The 17325-nt window shown below is 43.7% G+C and overlaps 1 protein-coding gene across 1 annotated transcript in view; it reads right to left on the bottom strand.

Moving 5' to 3' along the window:
- PPT2 (palmitoyl-protein thioesterase 2) overlaps window positions 1-17030 on the bottom strand; it is a 56321-nt gene extending 39291 nt beyond the window's left edge. Inside the window, exons 1-3 of the mRNA XM_089693399.1 lie at window positions 15214-17030; window positions 5908-6081; window positions 3398-3554 (exon numbers count right to left, since the gene is read on the bottom strand). Of these exons, the coding sequence (XP_089549525.1) occupies window positions 3398-3554; window positions 5908-6081; window positions 15214-15228 (346 nt within the window). The 5' untranslated portion in view covers window positions 15229-17030. The remainder of the gene's footprint in view (window positions 1-3397; window positions 3555-5907; window positions 6082-15213) is intronic.
- Window positions 17031-17325: the final 295 nt, after the last annotated feature.

Genomic DNA, 17325 nt, shown 5'->3' with positions numbered 1-17325 from the left:
GTCCCGCACACTTATGTAAATGATGACTGCAGCAAACTTGTGATATCGTCATAAACATCAGAGAAAGAGCAATAATTTTAGCTCCAGACCTCCTGTGTAACCCTAAACTGGTACCCTGTAAAAGCTTTTACAACGTTGCCTGTGGAGATTTTTAGGTACCGTAGTTTGGCGCTGATCCATGGGTGTACGCAATTTTAAAGTGTGACATGTTAGGTATCTATTTAGTCAGTGTAACATCATCTTTTATATTTGAACAAAAAATTCATTATATAGTGTTTGTGTTGAATAAAATTCATAAAAGTGTATTTAAAATACAAAACAAAAAAAAAACACTGCGCAAATACACACACCATTTTATTTTCTAGGCCTTTGCCAAAAAAGAAAAAAAAAAGTATAATGATGTTTGGGGGTTCTAAGCAATTGTCTAGCGAAAAAATATGGATTTCTTTACATGTAGCAGAGAAATGTCAGTATTGGCTAGGTAGAGAACTGGTTAAAAGCACAACTGTCCTTCAAAGTAGCCTTCACTGCTCAGCCCGCACATCCTGGTAAAATATTATTTGGCAGAGATTATGTAGTCAGGCTAATGCTGACCCAGCATTATAATTCAAAACGTATGAATAAATGATAGTGTTTTCATGAAAGGACTTGTATGACATCTATATAATAAGAAAGCAAAGATGGTAATGAGTCACTGTGTGTGTACATGTCTACACGTGCTTAAACCAATCTATGTGCTGTGTCATGTGACTCATACCCAGGAATGGAAAGGATGCCGCGGGATTGGATGTCACAGATATCGCTGCCAGGACGGGAAAGCGAGCTGGAATGTGACATCCACACAAGAAACAGGCTGCGTCATTCATATACAAGAGCACAGGCACTGGGGCGGGTTAGGAGGATCCATGTGAGCAGATGAGACAGAGGCTACAGTATGCCTGGGGTCAGTCTGTCACAGTGACACACAGTCATTAGCAGCGCATCATGCGGAATTAATATGCAGTGCTTGCAATCATTCATCAAATAACAACATGGAGCCCGAGATATGCACTGCTGTCCCTTCTGGGAGCAGAGTGTGTGAGAGCGTTAAAGGGAACCTGTCACCATCTGATGAGCACACCCCTTCTAAAATCAGCCGAATACAGCAAGAAGTATCGCATCTGCTTTGTGATTCAATATGTATGTATGTATGTATGTATATATATATATATATATATATATATATATATATATATATATATATATATATATATATATATATATGCACACACACACATATATATATAAATTCCTTCTTGATCCCCCTAGAGGCAATCGGATATTCCCTGGATCAACTTTACCTATAAATGTTAGTATCCAGTTATATTCTGTGTATCTAGGAAAGAATCCAGGACTTTTTTGAAGCAATCCACTGAGCTGGCCAGAACAAACTCTTGAGGGAGTCTATTCCACATTTTCACAGCTCTCACTGTGAAGAAACCTTTCCATGTTTGGAGATTACATTTATTTTCCTCCAGACGTAAAGAGTGCCCCCTTGTCCTCTGTGATGACCTCAGGGTGAATAGCTCTACACCGAGTTCACTATATGAACCACTGATGTATTTATACATGGAGATCATATCCCCCCTTATGTATTATACATGGAGATCATATCCCCCCTTATGTATTATACATGGAGATCATATCCCCCCTTATGTATTATACATGGAGATCATATCCCCCCCTTATGTATTATACATGGAGATCATATCCCCCCTTATGTATTATACATGGTGATCATATCCCCCCTTATGTATTATACATGGTGATCATATCCCCCCTTATGTATTATACATGGAGATCATATCCCCCCTTATGTATTATACATGGAGATCATATCCCCGTTATGTATTATACATGGAGATCATATCCCCCCTTATGTATTATACATGGTGATCATATCCCCCCTTATGTATTATACATGGAGATCATATCCCCCCCCTTATGTATTATACATGGAGATCATATCCCCCCTTATGTATTATACATGGAGATCATATCCCCCCGCTTATGTATTTATACATGGAGATCATATCCCCCCTTATGTATTATACATGAAGATCATATCCCCCCCTTATGTATTATACATGGAGATCATATCCCCCCCTTATGTATTATACATGGAGATCATATCCCCCCTTATGTATTATACATGTGATCATATCCCCCTTATGTATTATACATGGAGATCATATCCCCCCTTATGTATTATACATGGAGATCATATCCCCCTTATGTATTTATACACGGAGATCATATCCCCCTTATGTATTTATACACGGAGATCATATCCCCCTTATGTATTATACATGGAGAGCATATCCCCCCTTATGTATTATATATGGAGATCATATCCCCCCTTATGTATTATACATGGAGATCATATCCCCCTTATGTATTATACACGGAGATCATATCCCCCTTATGTATTTATACACGGAGATCATATCCCCCTTATGTATTATACATGGAGATCATATCCCCCTTATGTATTATACATGGAGATCATATCCCCCCTTATGTATTACACATGGTGATCATATCCCCCCTTATGTATTATATATGGAGATCATATCCCCCCTTATGTATTATACATGGTGATCATATCCCCCCTTATGTATTATACATGGTGATCATATCCCCCCTCAATCTCCTCTTCTCAAGAGAGAATAAATTCAGTTCCTCTAATCTTTCCTCATAGCTGAGCTCCTCCATGCCTCTTATCAGTTTGGTTGTCCTTCTCTGTACTTTCTCCAGTTCCCTAATGTTGTTTTTGTGAACTGGTGCCCAAAAATGGGCAACATGCTCAGTTGCTATTTTTTGTCATTGCCGAAAATGTAGAAGCCAATCTGCTGACAGCCTAAACATTTACTGCTGCTCAGGGGCTCTGACTTTAGCAAGATGGCCACCTCCAGCAAGAAGAAACAGGAGCAATGCTGGAGGCAATTTATAGCACGCACTCATTTTGGTAGCAGAATTAATAATGTGAAATGTATTTTCCTTGCTAAGGAACATTATTTTTTATCAAGTTGTTATGGGTAGAGTTCCACTTTAAGAAGCGGTGTGCTCATCTGATGGTGACAGGTTCCCGTTAACACTGTCACACACTCTGCTCCCAGAAGGGACAGCAGCATGACTGCTGGGGGTGTTAGTAATAGTAATAGGCACTGGTTTGTAATTAACAAAATAGGTTACATGGATTAGGATTGGCCCACAGCATTATTAATGACCTGAGATGTTCATCAAGCTTCTTCTTCTATGATCAGATCAACTTCATATGAACATGCTGAGCAAGGATCCTTTGCTGCAAATGGATACCAGCTATTTCTGGCCTGTGGTCAGTCTGAAAGTCACTTACCTTGAGAATAGCAGAGCAGGTGCACCCCTTCACTGCCAGCATTCTGCATGATAGGATAGATGGCCTCCCTGAAGCCCATCACCTGCTTCCAGAGTGGCTGTAAACTCGCTTTGTGATCAAACAGGTCTATAACCGAAATATTAGTACCTGGGTGAGACTGCAGGAACACAAAGACAACAATGATATCACTACCACAGAGAAATATAGGAGTGCAGGTCATTTATAATGTTTACTAAAACAGATATGACACCATCTGACATCCTCCCCAATTTCCCACCACTGGAGAACTACATCTTCGTCTAGTTTATTGGAATGGGCCTAGATCCATAAAGTGATTCTAAACCTAGGACAGAAATTATATGAACAAAGCATACCCCCTATAGTGTGTACTTGTTTCAATCCAGAGCAGTAGATGTCATTTCTGCTTACTGCCTCATTCTTCTGCTGTCAGCATGAATCACTTACATGTTTTCCTGACACCAAGAAAAAAAATGGTGATGGGGAGGGACCTCCAACAGATTGACAGCCTCAGCGCTGTTCCTGTGAGCTGTGTGGAGGGGGGCGTGTCTCTCCTTTCCAATCACCTCTCAGAGCTCTCCTCACTGAGCTCTGCAGAGTGTAATGGAATTGGTTGATGGAATGTACCATGTCAGTATGTAGGGGTGCAGTAAAGGAGGTTTAGAATGCACCAGGTCTCAGTGATGTCAGATAGGACTAGCGCAGAGGATGGATGTCTCCCTCTGGTGGTAGAGGAGGAAATACACAGCACACACACTGACCTGCTGTCTCTCTACTGACCTGCTATCTCTCTCTCTGATCTCCAGCACACAAGCAATGGAAATCTTCATCCCATCCTCTCCACACACACTCTGAACCCGAGTCTCTGCCTCCTGTCCCCACCTCATAGGCACTGCCCTATAGGCATGAATGGGGGTTGGACTCCAGAAACATGGCAGCTCTTCCCAGCCAGGAATCCTAGCCTTCCCTAGGCTGGAGCAGACAGCCCTCTGTAAGGCGTCACCTCGGTGCGTTCCGCACCTCCATAGCGACGCCACTGATCTAACCCCACCATCTGCTTTAGGGACTGTAGTCCTCAGAAGAAAACGGAGAAGATGCTCAAAATTTTACAGTTAAAGTGTCCCCTTCTTTCAGTGTCTCTTAAACATCTTCTTAGGCTTGGGATTAAGCTGCACATGCTCAGTTTGGTGTGTATTGCTAGAGTTTTTTTTTTTCTTGAGAGAGTGCATGTGATCAGCACAGGGCCAAACAGTGCTGTCCAGACAAAGGTCAGGAGTTCTGAATCCTCCTAGAGCAGAAAGAAAACTCCTCCTACAAGCTTTAACCAGTGCTCTGCTAGACACTGATAGAAGTGCCAAGACTGCTCTAACTGCTGATGGGTATTTAGCAGTTTATATTTAATAAAATAAATGTATTTACACGTTCTGTGTACTGTGGGAGACCAGATCGAGTGAATGCAGGATCCTGGGTTTAAAAACACTTTAATCTCTCTATTATGCCTTTTTTATTGGTGCAATTGATAGCCCCTGCGTGGGTGTGTTTTGTTGCCTCTGTTTTATACGGTTTAAAATTAATAAAAACCATTGAAATACAAAAACACTTTAATCAGTAGAGGAGACAACTACCCATGGGGACAACTATCTAAGGTGGAATTCCACCTCATTTTGTAAAGATTTGTACTTCCCGTTGTGCATTGTGAGACAGGAAGTGCACGTATTTCCCTGAAGGGGACACAGAATGCAATAAAAACCTGCCAAAAAGTTCAATTATTTTTACTCTATCCAAAAAAAAAAAACAATTTTGGCTGGCCTTACATCTAAACCATAAAATGCATACTATCACTGCAGTAAATACTGTATTGTTATCAGTAATCACTCCAAAAATCTCTGGTGATAAAATTGTAAGGATGTGTTTGCAATCAGCTCTCAGCGCCAAGAAAAATCTGCATCTATTTAATGCTTCTTGTCTGCATAAATGCCAAAAACTATTTTCCAGTTCAATGTTTTTAATGAATTTTGTAAGTTATACACAGCAAACAATCCGCATTGTGTGTACAGAAAAAGAACAAGCGAACAAGCAGTGAGCAACATTATTATCGATGTCTGTTCAATAAACACAATAGGACAAAGACGAAGGATGTGATGTTGTTTCTGGAGCGCACTCCGGACCAATGATAGAGAACAATTCAGAACACAGGATCTCAGTACTACGTAACACATCACATACATGAACAGATTAGAGCCAGGAAAGAACTGTGTGAGGGGAAGACAACAGGGGTAAGAAGGGGAGGAGAGAAGTCAGGAAAGAAGGAGAAAAGTCTGTAGTAGAGGAGAAAGAAGAGGAGGGTAGGGAAAAGGAACCTGGCACGGGGGTCCTCTTACAACAAGGAGGTAAAAAAAGAAGGGCGAAGGGGCCAAATGTCACAAAAGGAGGTGAGGGTGGCGATAGGTGCCAATAAGTACTTTCACAACCCGTGCCCACATATCACCCACCTCATTGATGTATTTCACCAGTTCCTTGAAGCTCGCAGAACTGTCAAAAAGTCCATGGACCATGATAACTGGTTTATATCCCAATGTAGGATCTACCAGCCACAGCAGAACCGGCACAAAGAAGAGGAGCGTCGGCAGTGCCAAGGGGCACCCAGCGGCCATGTTTGATGTCACCTATAGACAAACAAGAGAGATGGTGTGACTGAGCAGGTGTCATCCAACTCCGATACAGTGTCACTGAAGAAGCTATAAAAGTAGAAGTGACACAATCATCATGAATGCAAACCAACCAGGTGATCCAGATACCTAAACACTTGACGTGCGACCTTCCTGTCCCTCCCAATCTAAAATGATCTCTCCATTCCTCTATCTAATACCTATGTCCTCACTCACCTTCCTTATTGTGTCATGACCTCCGATCGGAATTCTCTGATCCACGCCAGTACACAGTTCCTGAGCAGTGTGCTCTCTCTTCCCCTTTCCATTCCCTTGCTCCACCACTTCCAGTTACTTCTCTGTAGCCTCCGGCAAACGCAGATCTAATTTTATCAGATCAGTTAACTCCACAGAAGCCACAGAGGGAGGTCACAGCCTGTCTGGAGTTCTAACACTGACTGGTTCATTAAAAACTGGAAAGCAAAAACATATTTGTGGTGCCTACTGCAAGCGACTGAATTCCGGCTGTCATTTCAGCTGGGGCAGGTTGGAAAATTAGGACTCTATTCTTTTCCTCATGCTCATTTGCTGACACTTAAACCAACTACATGCCTTGTGATCCATCAACCAATCATATGACTTCAATAAAAGGTGCTGTTCAGCTTCATCCTCTAGAGCAGGGGTCTTCAAACTGTGGCCCAGGGGCCGGATGCAGCCCTTTGCTTTATTTTATCTGGTCCTTGGGGCAATATTTCATCCTCAGACACCAACAATGGGGCATAATTCCCCCCACTGAAACCAATGAAGGGGCAGAGGTCCTCCCAATGACATTAACAGTTCCTTCCAATGACATCAATGATGGGGCACAATTTCTCCCAGTTATACCAATGATGGGGCACAATTTCTCCCAATGACATCAATGATGGCACACAATTTCTCCCAATGACATCAATGATGGGGCACAATTTCTCCCAGTTATACCAATGATGGGGCACAATTTCTCCCAATGACATCAATGATGGGGCACAATTACTCCCAGTTATACCAATGATGGGGCACAATTTCTCCCAATTATATCAATGATGGGGCACAATTTCTCCCAGTTATACCAATGATGGCGCACAATTTCTCCCAATGACATCAATGATGGCGCACAATTTCTCCCAATGACATCAATGATGGGGCACAATTTCTCCCAATGATACCAATGACGGGGCACAATTTCTCCCAATGATACCAATGACGGGGCACAATTTCTCCCAATGATACCAATGACGGGGCACAATTTCTCCCAATGATACCAATGACGGGGCACAATTTCTCCCAATGATACCAATGACGGGGCACAATTTCTCCCAATGATACCAATGACGGGGCACAATTTCTCCCAATTATACCAATGACGGGGCACAATTTCTCCCAATGATACCAATGACGGGGCACAATTTCTCCCAATGATACCAATGACGGGGCACAATTTCTCCCAATTATACCAATGATGGGGCACAATTTCTCCCAATTATACCAATGATGGGGCACAATTTCTCCCAATGATATCAATGATGGGGCACAATTTCTCCCAATTATACCAATGATGGGGCACAATTTCTTCCAATTATACCAATGATGGGGCACAATTTCTCCCAATTATGCCAATGATGGGGCATGATTCTTCCCACCCAACGACACCAACGAGGGGGCTCAATTCCTCTCAGAGACATCAAAGATGGGGCATTGTTTCCTCCCACTGATGTCAGGGCATTTTCTACTTCCAATGGCCACAGTCCGGCCCCTCTAAAGTCTGAAGGACAGTAAACTGGCCCTTTGTCTGGGAAGTTTGGAGACCCCTGCTCTACAGCACAAGACCATCAACTCTTTTTGTTTTCAATTTTGGATAGAGTGGGGGGAAATTAGAACCCCTATTAGGTTTTTTCTTAATTCTGCAGTCACAGTAAGGAGGTTATTTACTAAAATTGGAGGGTGCAAAATCTGGTGCAGCTCTGCATAGAGACCAATCAGCTTCCAGGTTTTATTGCCAAAGCTTAACTGAACAAGCTGAAGTTAGAAGCTGATTGGCTACGATGCACAGCTGCACCAGATTACGAGTGCTCCAGTTTTAGTAAATCTCCCCCTATGCGTCCATTTGGGGGGCTTTCCCCTCACTGCTTATCTTGTGATCTAAGCAGAAGATACATGAAAATTGTTTTTATAAAAGCCAAATTCCAGGCACAATGAATTAGCCCTGTTAAAGGATAAGTTCATGTTACATGTTCCACCCTAAAAACAAGTGGAACATGTAACATGTTCCTAATGCAGTTGCCGCCCAATCATCCCGTACAAGCTGTCACTTTTTGAATAGAGCACTGTCATGGGGGGCTCTGCCTACACGGCTGCGTCATAGTGTTCTGTGAATGAATGAAATACAAGTCCATGGCGTGGAGCGCCGTGGTAGTTCATGCATTCTCCCTGTCAGTATATCAGATTGCCTGTTCATCCTGTGCAGGCAAGCAAATATACTGACAGGTCTGCAGGAGACCTGCATGGCACCAATAATCTGCTGATCGCTGATGCAATGCTTTACAAGCTCCTGCAACCAAAAATAATAAATGCACATTTTTATACCTGCAAAAAAATGTGGATTTATTATTTTTGGTAAAAAGGTGAACTTATCTTTAAAGCATTAATGCATCCTCTTTTTTTCTACATTAGGCAAATCTTCTGATTTACATGCTGGGGAAGTACAATTTCTGCTGTCCTTTCACCCCACTGAGATGTAAGAGTTGCAGGTCTGAAAGACCCCAGTGCTACAGTAATGACCCCACTTTCCATCTGGTCCCTCACAAAATGAAGCCTGGGGCTGTGTACTTTGTGAATGGCCAGGAGAAGAAAGAGGTGAAGTCATGACTGTAGCGCTGGGGTCTATAGGACCGGCAGCACTTACCTGCAAATGACCAGGAAGGACAGCGGGACTGTGCTGATCCCGGGATGTAATCAAGCAGGTTTGCCAAATGTAAAACAAAGCCAGCATGAGAAGGTGAATAAATTCTCTAGACCAGGGGTGTCCAAACTTTTTTCAAAGAGGGCCAGATTGGATGAAGTGAACATGGTGGAGGGCCGAACATTTTTCCGAACATTCTTTGAACCATTACAATTAAATGCAAATAAATTATTTTATGCCAAGTTAATTGCAAACGACATACTTTTCATTTCATAACATTAAGATCAACTGACAGCTGAGTTTTCACAATGTATTGAAAATAAATTTAAAAAAAACTTACCAGCACTAATGTGAAGGGTGAAAAAGGTAGCTGGAGCTGAAGTCTCTGCTCGGCAGCCGGGAGGGGAAGAGAAACACACTTCACGCTGGAAGCCGGGCCCTAACGTCACCGCCCTCTGTCGCTCCCAGCGCGGCGCAGTCACGCATGCGCACTGCTCTCAAGCAGAAGACTGTCTGCCACAGAAGGGAGGGCCGTGCGACAGCCGCATTTACACAGACCAGGGAGAACGCGCCGCAGTCAGGCATGTGCACTGCCCTCTGCTCTCAAGCAGAAGACTGTCTGCTATAGAAAGGAGGGCCGTGGGAGGGCCACATTACACAGAGCAGGGAGGGCTGTTGGAGGGCCGTATTAAACCAACCCCCGGGCCGTAAATGGCCCGTGGGCCGGACTTTGGACATGCCTGCTCTAGACCCTTGGTGCTCTACTTGCGGCCCTTTGTTATAGAACATGTGCGTCGGTCCCACATGCATGCAAACAGCAATCGACCCACACAATAAGGTACCACCGCAAACGTCAGATCATGGGCACCAGACCTCCTCTGTAAATCTAAAGTGGTAACCTGTAAAGACTTTTAAAACATCGCCTATAAAATAGTAAAATGTATGTTGTTTGTCGCCGTTCCACGGGCATGTGCAATTTTAAAGCCTGACATGTTTGGCATCTATTTACTCGGTGTAACATCATCTTTTAGATTTTACAAAATATTTGGGTTATGTATTGTATTTTTTTGTATTCAAATTCAAAAAAGTGTATTTTTTTCCCCAAACCGCTGCGCAAATACAGTGTGACATAAGAAACTGTAAGACCCACCAATTTATTATCTAGGGCCTCTGCTTTAAAAAAATATATATAATGTTTTGGGGTTGTAAGTAATTTTCTAGCAAAAATACTGACTGTTACACGTGAACAAAAAGTGCCAGAAATGTCCTGGACTGGAGGTGGTTAATTAGAAGTATGTACATTGAGCTTTATTGAAAATGGTGCTGGAAATAGAAGAGCAGTGGGGAGGCAATGTATAAGAAGGTGAGTTGAGATAAAACAAAGGAGCCCATAACAGGTCGGGCGAGTGGTGACAGATATGTCCATCCTTCCATGTTCCCTGGACAGGCCACAATGGGTTTCAAGCACAGGGAAAACATTGGGAGAGGGGGAGGGGAATTCACACTGCTCCGCTGAAAACAATGCATAAAAAAAACCTATATGCATTTTGGATGCGTTTTCTGGGTGCCTATTACACAGCATGGCCTGTGAAACTTGGACATGGGACTCAAAAAACATACCAAAAATGCAAAGCAGACGGAGCTGTGCTTTTGGCATGGTTTTAAAAATCACATCAAAGATGCTGCAGCGCAGTGGTGTGAAGATTCCAATAGGATTTAAAGCGAAACATTTTTCCTGCGTCTTTTTAACAAGGTAGAAACGCAGTAAAAATGCGTCAGTGTGAAAGAGACGCAAGTAATGATGACACTTTTGGCACCAGTATGGCACCTTTAACATGGCCTAATTCATAAAAGCTGTGTATCAGTTTCGGAACCAGTACCAGCACATCCGCAAGAGTCAGGTAGTTCTTTCTGCTGCTACTTATGATATCTGTCGCACGTATGTGAAAGAGTCTAATGCCCCGTACACACTATAAGAATATTGCACGAAAATTGTCGTATGAGGACCGATCGTCTGATGATCGGAACATTAGTGCGCAGCTTTCGAGAGCCGATCGCAACAATTTGTGCAAATATATCCGAAGGGACAAGCGCAAAAATTTTTCTCGGACGATTTTCATAGTCGTCCGAAAATACAATACATGACATCACTTTCGAAATTCTTTTCTTTCATAGGAGAATTTTCGTATCTTTAATAACCTTTTCACTTTTGATGTGAGACTAGCAGGCGAAAAAAAAAAAAAAGGGTGATCGTTCGTCCGATATTCTCATCGTGTGTACGGGGCTAAAGACTGGGTTCACATATATGCGGTGTGGTATATCGCATGTGATTCACACAAGAACCGCACCGCATTCCTGTGCAAATCACATGCGGTTTGTGTGCGGTGCGATTGGAGCCATACATGTTGTATGGCTCTATAAAAACAGTAAATGATTATCCGCGCTCTAACATTACCTTGCCTATGCTATATATATTATATTACTATAGCAATACCATTAATTCATATATACTGTGGTGCTATAATCTATTCAGCTTTTTACCTGAATTACCTAGATTAGTCCTATTATAATAACCTAGTGTTTAATAAAACTTAAAAATATATAATTAAACCAAATTATAATATTTAAACAATGTGATTATTTCATTAAATAAATTAATAAAATTCACTGTGCCAGTGTACAAATGAATTAAATATAAATAAAAATGTATAAATAAAAAAGTTGTTTACTATTACCATGTGAGTGCATAATGGGAGCACAATAAATAGTGTTTGTTATACCTTGGATAAGGCACCATATCTTTTTATCTTCTTTCTTCCATGGGTCATATGAGGAGACATTGAGCATTGAAGTAAGGAGAGGCTCTAGGAGGGAGAAAACCTCACATCTACACAGACTCAGAAGATAGTCTGTAGGCTCTCATCTACATCAATAGAAGCAATTTAAAAAGGAGAGTATATCACCAATATCTTCTTCCTGCTGAATCCTAAAAACTTTTTTGCACATTTTTCTTTTTTTTGCACATTTTTGCACATATTTGCACATTTTTTGCTGCTGAACTTTATGAATTGATATTTTTTAATTATATTTATTCATATTTCATTAACATATATACAATTTATAGTTTGCTTCGCATTATTTGCACATTGGATTATATGAATTTACACATAAAATTTTTTTATTTTTATTTATTTATATTTAATTCATTTGTACACTGGCACAGTGAATTTTATTAATTTAATGAAATAATCACATTGTTTAAATATTATAATTTGGTTTAATTATATATTTTTAAGTTTTATTAAACACTAGGTTATTATAATAGGACTAACCTAGGTAATTCAGGTAAAAAGCTGATTAGATTATAGCACCACAGTATATATGAATTAATGGTATTGCTATAGTAATATAATATATATAGCATAGGCAAGGTAATGTTAGAGCGCGGATAATCATTTACTGTTTTTATAGAATTCACATCTTATGAGAGTGAGAAAATTCCAGCGATCTAATATATAGATTTCTAACTCCAGTGGCTCACAAGTTCATCCCAATAATATTTGTTGTATGGCTCTAATCGCACGGCACCAAAAAGGTGCAGGATCCTTTTTTTGGTCCGCACTAGAATCGGATCGCATGGGTATAAATACCTATGCGATCCGAATCTGCTCATCGCTCCGCGTTTTGTGAACTGCTTTCGGGGTGTTGTTAACTTAACAGTCACACCCGCAGCGGTTCGCATGAATGGGGTGCGATTCTGATGCACTGCGGAATTCGCACAGAAAACGCTGCATATTCAGTACCGCATCAGTGTGAACCCGGGATAAAAGAATTACCGTATATACTCGAGTATAAGCCGACCCGAATATAAGCCGAGGTACCTAATTTTACCACAAAAAACTGGGAAAAACTATTGACTCGAGTATAAGCCGAGGGTGGGAACACCAGTGGGAAGAATCGTGCCTCATCATTGGTGTCAGTGGGAGGAATAGTGTCCCATCATTGGTATCAGTGGGAGGACTAGTGCCCCATCATTGGTATCAGTGGGAGGAATAGTGCCCCATCATTGGTATCAGTGGGAGGAATAGTGCCCCATCATTGGTGTCAGTGGGAAGAACAGTGCCCCATCATTGGTATCAGTGGGAGGAATAGTGCCCCATCATTGGTATCAGTGGGAGGACTAGTGCCCCATCATTGGTATCAGTGGGAGGAATAGTGCCCCATCATTGGTATCAGTGGGAGGAATAGTGCCCCATCATTGGTATCAGTGGCAGGAATAGTGCCCCATCATTAGTATCAGTGGGGGGAATAGCACCCATTATTGGTGTCAGTGGAATAGTGCCCCATCTTTGGTGTCAGTGGGAGGAATAGTGTCCCATCATTGGTGTCAGTGGGAGGAATAGTGTCCCAACATTGGTGTCAGTGGGAGGAATAGTATCCCATCATTGGTGTCAGTGGGGGGGTGGAGAAATAGTGCCCCATCGTTGGTGCCAGTGGGGGGGAGGAAAAGTGCCCCATCGTTGGTGTCAGTGGGGGAGAGGAATAGTATCCCATGGTTGGTGTCAGTGGGGGATGGAATAGTGCTCCATGATTGGTGTCAGTGGGGGGTGGAATAGTGCCCCATCATTGGTGTCAGTGGGGGGGGGGGAGGAATAGTGCCCAATCGTTGGTGTCAGTGGGGGGGAGGAAAAGTGCCCCATCGTTGGTGTCAGTGGGAGGAATAATGCCCCATCATTGGTATCAGTGACACCAATGATGGGGCACTATTCCTCCCACTGACACTTGCTGACCCCTGTTCTAGTATGGTGCTGCTGCAGCCAGCATATGTAGTTGCAGCAGCACCTAAGCACGACACACTTACCTGCATCTCCTTCACTCGATTTTCGCGGGGCCGCTCAGCTCCGCCTCCTCACCGGTGATTGGCCGCCTGTGTGCCTTTCCTGAGCTTCAGTTCTGGTGGCCAATCACCGGTGAGAAGGCGGAGCCGAGCAGCCGCGCGAACATCCAGTGGACGAACCTAATGAAGGAGCAGCCGCGCTTCCTGGACTGGATCGTCGTGGGACCGGAGCCAGGTAAGAGACAGCAGCCCCCTGCCCACCCCTGTACTTACCGTAGTTTCCCTTCTGTTGGAAGGGGGGGGGGAGCCATCTGCAGACGTTGACTCAAGTATAAGCCGAGGGGGCCGTTTTTCAGCACAAAAAATGTGCTGAAAACTCGGCTTATACTCGAGTATATACGGTACCACCAGTTCACAGATAAGGAATCTGTCAGTAAATAAGACCAACTACAGAGAGATGACAGTGCTCAGAGTTGCACACGTGTGTCAGGAAGCGGTTATTAATGTGCCTGATGAAGGGGTCCTGCGAGACTCCGAAATGTTACCTTGCTGTAACTATGTGATCATTCATTAAAACTTTTGGACCCATATTAGTGATCCTCGGTGTGCTGGTGACATGCTCCCTAGCTTCCCACAACAGGCTGGTTGCTAGGATGCAAGCGGTCTTCAGCTTCCTAGTAACCAATACAAAACCCAGCCCCATTCAGCTGCTGGCCAGGAAATTCCTCAACCAAACAGGTGAAAGTAAAAAAGAATGGGCTACTTGAACGCAACAGTGAGTAAGCACTTAAGCAAGGAAAGCACAGACTGCTGTCTAGAGGGGCCCCATAGTAAGTACCAAACAGCAGCATGCTGGGCCCTGGGGATCTAATCGCTCCTCATCACATGGCACCTTGGCCCAAATGTGACAGGCAATGCTCAAAAAGATTGCTTGTTTCTATTGGGGCATCTGTGCCCAAACTGGGTAGGATGTGCAATCTGAACAGCCAGGTGATGCCAGCTACACATTCCTGGATACTGTATAGTGGGTAACTAACAGGTGTGAACGCATGCGTCAGGATGGGAAGTGCGGTAACCCATGACAACCAGATCTGGGCTTTAATAAATCTACCACAGGGATACCAATCTAAGATACAGTCTGGTTGCTGTGGGTAATACTCAGATAGTTTGTGGAGAAGGAGAGAGAGAGTGACGGGAACAGATGGCGGACAAATGAAACATAAACAGACCGAAGGAAAGACAACAGAGGAGCAGAAGAGCATCATTTGTATATAAACAATACAGCAAGCCATTCCAATGTGATGACTGCTTGGAAAAGAAGAATATTTAGTTCCAAAATAAAGAAAGTAAACACAACAGGCAAATCAGCTCTTACTCTGTGCGCTCTCATCCTTCTCCCGGGACACCAGAGATCTCTTTTATCTCTCCAACCGTCTCATCCTCCTGCGTCCGATCTTCAACATCAGCAATTCATGGCTGCCGCCAGTCACATGCAACCCATCACTTCAAGGATGTCTTATCTAACTGGAACACGGGGTGACTGTCTCTGCCGCTCAGCGCTCTCTCTGTGCTGTCACTCTACACACAAGTTCACTTCAGATCTTGGTTGTTGATGGTGACAACTCTGACAGGGTGGTGCTGTATTCACAGGGAATTGCCGGACCCACTCTATTTTACTTTCTGTTCTGTCCTTTTCTAACTGATGTCTCTGTGCTCCCTCTGTGCCTGATGTCTCTGCGCTCTCTATGTGTCTGATGTCTCTGTGCTCTCTCTCCCTGACTAATATCTCTGCGCTCACTCTCCCTAATATCTCTGCGCTCTCTCTCTGACTAATATCTCTGTGCTCTCTCTCCCTAATATATCTGTGCTCTCGCTCCCTGACTAATATCTCTGTGCTCTCTCTCCCTGACTAATATCTCTGTGCTCTCTCTCCCTGACTAATATCTCTGTGCTCTCTCTCCCTGACTAATATCTCTGTGCTCTCTCTCCCTGACTAATATCTCTGCGCTCTCTCTCCCTAATATCTCTGCGCTCTCTCTCCCTAATATCTCTGCGCTCTCTCTCTGACTAATATCTCTGTGCTCTCTCTCCCTAATATATCTGTGCTCTCGCTCCCTGACTAATATCTCTGTGCTCTCTCTCCCTGACTAATATCTCTGTGCTCTCTCTCCCTGACTAATATCTCTGTGCTCTCTCTCCCTGACTAATATCTCTGTGCTCTCTCTCCCTGACTAATATCTCTGTGCTCTCTCTCCCTGACTAATATCTCTGTGCTCTCTCTTTCCCTGACGTCTTTGCACTCTCTCCCTGTGTCTGATGTCTCTGCGCTCTCTCTGTGCCTATCTCTGCGCTCTCTCTCCCTAATATCTCTGTGCTCTCTCTCTGTGTCTGATGTCTCTGCCCTCTCTCTCCCTGATATCTCTGTGTTCTCTCTGAAGACGCTGTGCTCTCTCTCTGATGCCTCTATGCTCTCACTCTGTGTCTGATATCTCTGCCCTCTCTCCCTGATGTATCTGCGCTCTCTCCCCGATGTCTCTGTGCTCTCTCCAAGGTCCCTGCGCTCTCTCCCTGATGTTTCTGCGCTCTCTCTCCCCGAGTTCTCTGTACTCTCTCTCTCCCCAACGTCTCTGTGCTCTCTATCCCTGATGTCTCTGCGCTCTCTATCCCTGATGTCTCTGCACTCTCTCCAAGGTCCCTGCGCTCTCTATCCCTGATGTCTCTGCGCTCTCTATCCCTGATGTCTCTGCGCTCTCTCTCCCTGATATCTCTGTGTGTATCTATCACTCTGTGCGGGGTCTGTGCTGTCTATCTCTGACTGAGGTATCTTCCTCCTGGTTATCTCTTCCTTCCTCTGCTGTTTCTCAGTCCCTCCATCCTGTTATCAGCCTTCCTCTGCTGTCTCTCAGTATTCAGTGATCTGTCACCCTCTGCTCTCTCTCTTCCTTCCCAGCTGACATGGGTGCTCAGTCATGCAGTGCAGGTTCTCCTAGAGTCGTGTTGCTGTCTCTGTGCAATCACTGCTCTCCCTGCACTGCCATCTCCCTAGTTATCAGTGTACCCCCCTTCTGTGATCTCCCCCCACCCTGGGTGTACAATGTCCTCTCTCTCTATTCCTCTGTCTCTAGCAGTCTCTCCTCTCCCTGAGATGTCTCTTCTCCTTCCCTTGTTTACATTACCAGCAGATGGTCCGCACAAGCCCCACCCCTCAACCAGCTCGTCATTTCCGCCACCGGTTTCCCTGGCAACCAGATAGGAGGAGTGATTGACAGACCGCCTGCAGCCTGCAACCTTCCATTGTCATCAGTTAAAGAGAACCTTTCACCAATGATTTATCCATGGAAGGCAATGGATTCACTGATGCTGGCAATTGAAAATATTGATATAAGAATCAGCACACTGATTAGTACATGGGATCAATCCTCTTATTTCTTGTGGCTGCAGAGCTGCATGAAGGGTGTAAAATCATGGGGCTCATCCACACCAGCAG

This window comes from Staurois parvus, unplaced genomic scaffold, assembly GCF_062004578.1.
Source record: "Staurois parvus isolate SC_StPar_1 unplaced genomic scaffold, SC_StPar_1.0 ptg000631l, whole genome shotgun sequence".
In the NCBI taxonomy this organism is placed as follows: domain Eukaryota; kingdom Metazoa; phylum Chordata; class Amphibia; order Anura; family Ranidae; genus Staurois; species Staurois parvus.
The sequence above is the reverse complement of the archived record's forward strand: the minus strand, read 5'-3'. Positions and strand labels throughout refer to the sequence as shown.